The sequence below is a fragment of the Labeo rohita genome, chromosome 19 (genome assembly GCF_022985175.1).
Source record: "Labeo rohita strain BAU-BD-2019 chromosome 19, IGBB_LRoh.1.0, whole genome shotgun sequence".
NCBI classification, from domain to species: domain Eukaryota; kingdom Metazoa; phylum Chordata; class Actinopteri; order Cypriniformes; family Cyprinidae; genus Labeo; species Labeo rohita.
Window position 1 is genome coordinate 1006601 of NC_066887.1, and position 5628 is coordinate 1012228.

General features: G+C 37.5%; 1 protein-coding gene across 1 annotated transcript; it reads right to left on the minus strand.

Moving 5' to 3' along the window:
* Positions 1-1536: 1536 nt before the first annotated feature.
* LOC127182198 (cytolytic toxin-alpha-like) lies at positions 1537-4701 on the minus strand. The gene is made up of 3 exons (XM_051137352.1): positions 4489-4701; positions 2450-2497; positions 1537-2050 (listed from the first exon to the last, which is right to left on the minus strand). The coding sequence occupies exons 1-3, from the start codon at positions 4502-4504 to the stop codon at positions 1830-1832; spliced, it is 285 nt and encodes a 94-aa protein (XP_050993309.1). The 5' UTR covers positions 4505-4701; the 3' UTR covers positions 1537-1829.
* Positions 4702-5628: the final 927 nt, after the last annotated feature.

Consider the following 5628-nt stretch of genomic DNA (forward strand, 5'->3'; position numbering starts at 1 on the left):
TCATAGCTGTCCTGTTTCTACATGATGCCTCTGTGCATTTAATCACAATTTGAACTTTGCTCACCTTTGTTACATCACTCATGATCGCCACTCTGGGCCTCATTTATAAAATTTGATCTTACGATCATCTCTCAAATATGCGAACGTGATTCATAGAATGAACATATGCACAGAAAACGCACATACACCTCTCTTTCAGATGTGAAATCAATGAATCGCAAACGATCTTGAACTTGCGCACAACTTAATGGTTTTAGCTCTCTTCCTTGTAAACAACTCCTAATTAATGTCATTAACATATAAAAGATCACCAGTCATCGTCCAAATCCTTCAGTTTAGAACAGCGAACAGCTACATTTCCAGAAATCTGCAGTACTCCAATAAGAAAAAGTGTGTACGTCTGCTGAGTCCTGACTGTCACATAAATAGCCTACTTTTCCACGTCAAAGGCAGTTTTTACAGATACGCGCATTGGCGTGGATTTAAGTGTACACACACACACTAAGATCAAATCTGTGCGTACACGCACTTTATAAATGTGGCCCTGTAACTATATAATAATATAAAGTGCAGTTAGTTTAAATGTTCATTTCTGCTTCACATTAATTAATTATTGCAGAATATGACAACAATAATGACAGTAATTATTATATTTGCCGCCCTTCAAATGTGAGAACTTCATGTCTGTCTTAAATTTAACGATACAATCCTTGTTCAAAATGATATTAAAACACATTTTAGGCATAATATTAAGAAATGTGCATTAGGCAATCAAATGAATTTTATTTATAATTGTATGTCAGTCATAAGTGATATACCAATAAATGTAATATAGTTAGTATGAAATAAATGTATTTTAAATAAATTATAGATTTATTATAGATTATAGAGGCCCTGGGTTCAAATCCCAGACGAGCCCCCACTTGTTACACGTCCCATTCAAGTCTAGGGGTAGGAAAAGGAGTGGAAACAATAACAGGGAGAGGAGGAGAGAACTGCTGTCCCCAGGTTGCAGGACAGACACAAAAGCTCAGTGAAACCAGATTTTAAATTAAAAAGAAAATAGTTTTGTTATGTAAATTGTGGGATGTAAATGAACAAAGGCTTCAGAAGTGTGAAGGCCAGAACAAGAAATAAAGAAGTAGGACTAAATTACCAAAAAAAAAGACTTCCTTTCTAATTAAACACAGAAGAAAACATGGTTCTAAAACAAAAAAGGCATCCACCTCCCTAGAAATATTCCCACACAAGTGATTTAGAATAGTGAGAAAATTAAAAGGATAACACAATAGAATATCTGATGTACACAATATTTTAGCTGAAACACTTTGCACAGCTCAGATTGACCATAGAGGAAAACAGAGCACACAGAGAAACACAACCTCTACATCATACACACTTCATTCAAAATATGGATGGCAAGGTACAGTATATATATATTAATATATATATATATATATATATATATATATATACAGTATATAGATATTAAAGCTCAGAATTACCTATAATTGTGAGGTCAGGGAGATTCATTGATCCCCAAACATTAAACCCAGGATAGAGCGGCTGAGTGAATGTGGTCTGGACTGTGTGGATGAGGTTCACTGTGTCAGAGACACTGTAGAAGGACAGAGTTCCTGCACTCACATCCACATACACTCCTATTCTACCGCAGCTGGAGGGAACAGCGAGTTTAGTCTCCCTGTTGTTGTGCCAGAATGAGAAACTGCGGTCAGAGCAGAACAAACTCCAGGACTGATCATTATATCCAAAGAAACATTCATAACCAGATCCCTTCCTGCTGATGCTCTTATATGACACTGATACATTTACACCACCACTCCTCCTCGCACTTCCACTCCACTCCACTCAACCTCCCAGTAACAGCGTCCACTCACACTCTCTCTACACAACACCTGAGGATAAACATCAAATCTGTCTGGATGATCAGGATACAGCTGGGGTTTATCAGTGAAAGACACCTCTTCATCCCATTCATAATAAAGGAGTTTATGTGCAGTGTTTGAATCCAGAGTGAACTGATGGAAATCTTATGGAGAAAAATCAGAGTTATGAATTTTAAACTGGAAATAAGATTGCACAAGAGTCCCACCTCCTCTATCTAAACTTCAATGTAAATTGAAAATAATAATTATAAAGTAACTATAATTTCTTTCTTAATAAGAATTAATTAGTCACCTGTACTGAATTACTTTTTGTTTTAAAGTTATATATGTGGCCTTTTATGCCTTTGTTGGACAGAACAGTATAGACAAGATAGGGAACAATGCAATGGCAAGGAGAGAGGGGATTGCTTTTTTAATAACCTCCCAAAAAACATCTTGTTAATAATAATGAATGTGAACACTGATTATGTTTTCTTTCACAAGAAATAAATGTTCTAGTTGAAGTATGTTAGTGTGTGTCATTGTGTTTGTTAGTGACTTACATTGTAGGAAGTCTTCTCTGGTCCTGGGAACAATGTTACTGTGAGTGTCTGTGAAAATAACAGATATAGTGTGTAAATCTCATACCAATAAATATACTAAAATGTATTTGAAATACATTTATTTTATGCTAAGTAAACTACAAATATATTTATAAACTCAGCAAAAAAAAGAAACGTCCTCTGACTTTCAACTGTTTTTACTTTCAGTAAACTTAATGTGTAAATATTTGTATGAACACTAAAAGAGTCAACACCATAAGACATAAACTAAAAATGTTTCACAATGTGTCCCTGAATGAAGGGAGGCTCAAAATCAAAAGTACCAGTCAGTATCTGGTGTGGCCACCAGCTGCTTGAAGTACTGCAGTGCATCTCCTCCTCATTGACTGGACCAGATTTGTCAGTTCTTGCTGTGAGATGTTACCCCACTCTTCCACCAAGGCACCTGCAAGTTCCTGGACATTTCTGGGGGGAATGGCCCTAGCCCTCACCCTGCGATCCAACAGGTCCCAGACGTGCTCAATGGGATTGAGATCCGGGCTCTTCGCTGGCCATGGCAGAACACTGACATTGCTGTCATGCAGAAACTCACGCACAGAACGAGCAGTATGGCTGGTGGCATTGTCCTGCTGGAGGATCATGTCCGGATGAGCATGCATAAAGGGTACCACATGAGGGAGGAGGATGTCTTCCCTGTACCGCAAGGCATTGAGATTGCCTGCAATGACAACAAGCTCAGTCCGATGGTGATGTGATATACCGCCCCAGACCATGACGGACCCCCACCTCTAAATCGATCCCGCTCCAGGGTACAGGCCTCGGTGTAACGCTCATTCCTTCGACGATAAACACGAATCCGTCCATCACCCCTGGTGAGACAAAACCGTGACTCATCAGTGAAGAGCACTTTTTGCCATTCCTGTCTGGTCCAGCGAAGGTGGGTTTGTGCCCATAGGCGGCGTTGTTGCTGGTGATGTCTGGTAAGGACCTGCCTTACAACAGGCCTACAAGCCCTCAGTCCAGCCTCTCTCAGCCTATTGCGGACAGTCTGAGCACTGATGGAGGGATTGTGTGTTCCTGGTGTGACTCGGGCAGTTGTTGTGGCCATCCTGTACCTGTCACCCAGGTGTGATATTCGGATGTACCGATCCTGTGCAGGTGTTGTTACACGTGGTCTTCCACTGCGAGGATGATCAGCTGTCCTTCCTGTCTCCCTATAGCGCTGTCTTAGGCGTCTCACAGTGCGGACATGGCAATTTATTGCCCTAGCCACATCAGCAGTCCTCATGCCTCCCTGCAGCATGCCTAATGCACGTTCACGCAGATGAGCAGGGACCCTGGGCATCTTTCTTTGGGTGTTTTTCACAGTCGGTAGACAAGTCTCTTTAGTGTCCTGCGTTTTTAGAACTGTGACATTAAATGCCTACTTTCTGTAAGCTGTTAAGGTCTTAACGACCATTCCACAGGTGCATGTTAATTAATTGATTATGGTTAATTGAACATGCATGGAAAACATTGTTTAAACCCTTTACAATGAAGATCTGTAAAGTTATTTGGATTTTTACAACATTATTGTTGAAATACACAGTCCTGAAAAAGGGACGTTTCTTTTTTTGCTGAGTTTATTTTAAGGCCCGGTTTCATAGACAGGGCTTAGCCTAAACTCAGATTAGGCCATCGTTCAATCAGGATATTTAAGTAATTTTTTAAATGTGGCTTATAAAAAAAAAAAAAAAAAAGACTGGTTTGCATCTTGAGACAAAACAAAAGCACTGATATGTTTTAAGATCATTCAGTGCAAGTTTCTTTCGGTTAAAACAACTCAGACCTACATTTTAGTCTACAACTAGGCTTAAGCCTTGTCTGTTAAACTGGGGGGTAAGTCTGCTAAATTGGAACAACATATTTTATTTATTTATTTATTTATTTATTTTTTGCCTGATGCACTTTAACTAATATAAAAAATATATATTTTAACTATATTGCTTTTTTTTTCACTAGGGTCATTATAGAGAACAGATGAATGTCTAATATGTTACCAGATATCTTTTTCATCAGTTCTTTGCAGAAATCCTCCAGTTTGTGTCTCAGCTGACTGACAGATTCTCTCACACCATCAAAAGAAAAGAGGAAACTGACACTGATATTTTCTGTAGATTCAGGAGGAGCTGAGAGAGACTGAAGACTCTACAGGAATAAAAATGAATAAACCAGAAACAAATCTGAAAAATATTAGAAGAAATAGTATATACAGTGAGAGAAACATTTCAGAAGTTCACACAGTCTCTTGTTCCAACTTCCAACCATGACTGCTTTGACAATAAGAAAAAAAAAAAAAAAAACTGCTTCTTAAACAAATAATTCCTCACTAATGCAATGTTTAGCTCCCCGCTTAAAAACAAAATTAAATAATGATATGTGAATAAAGATTCACTGTCTCATGATGCATCATAAAGAGGATATGAGGAAATCATTTTTTTTATTGAGTATGTTGTGTTTTTAGGTTAGATTTTATAAATTATATATATGCTGTTGTTATAATTAATTACCTGTTAACCACTGTTTAAGTATAGAACTGAAAATTAAATTCTGAATGAAACTGTCATAAATCTCTTTTTTTCTTAAAGAAGATTCTTGACTGATTGCTGCTGAAGTAGAATAAAAATAAAATAAATTTAAAAAAAGTTTATTTTTTATGAAAAGATGCACAAAAAATACTACTTTCAAAGTTTATATGTAATGCATATTTTCCAAAACGTATTTTACTCTAAAGCCATAAATCAAAGCCAAACATCTAGGTTGTGTTTCAGATTTGTGGTTAATATCTCACATGACCTTAAATTGATGTTTAGGTTTCATCTTGATGAAATTAGTTCCCCATTCATTTCCATTTATAAGATCATAATTTTTGTCTGTGCCAAGTAAAAGTGTGATAAGTCTGTTTTCTTTTGTGTTCACATAGGAAGTGCCAAAACCTTTACCAAGTTTTGTACTATTCCGATGAAGTAAAATAAAAAATAATAATCTCAATGATCTGTAATGCAGCTCATACAGTAACTGTGTCCACAGGGAATGGTCACTGGATCCTTCAGGAGATCCAGACACACTGGACAGCTGAACTGCTCCACCGAAACACTGGCTTCAGTCATTTCACTGCACCTACAGCGATACAGACACAC

Bases quoted from the DNA above. Each gene is read 5' to 3' on its own strand.
- LOC127182198 (XM_051137352.1), bottom strand. The intron at 2,051-2,449 runs GTAAGTCACTAA...TTTCTCCATAAG, and splicing joins CAGAGAAGACTTCCTACAAT to ATTTCCATCAGTTCACTCTG.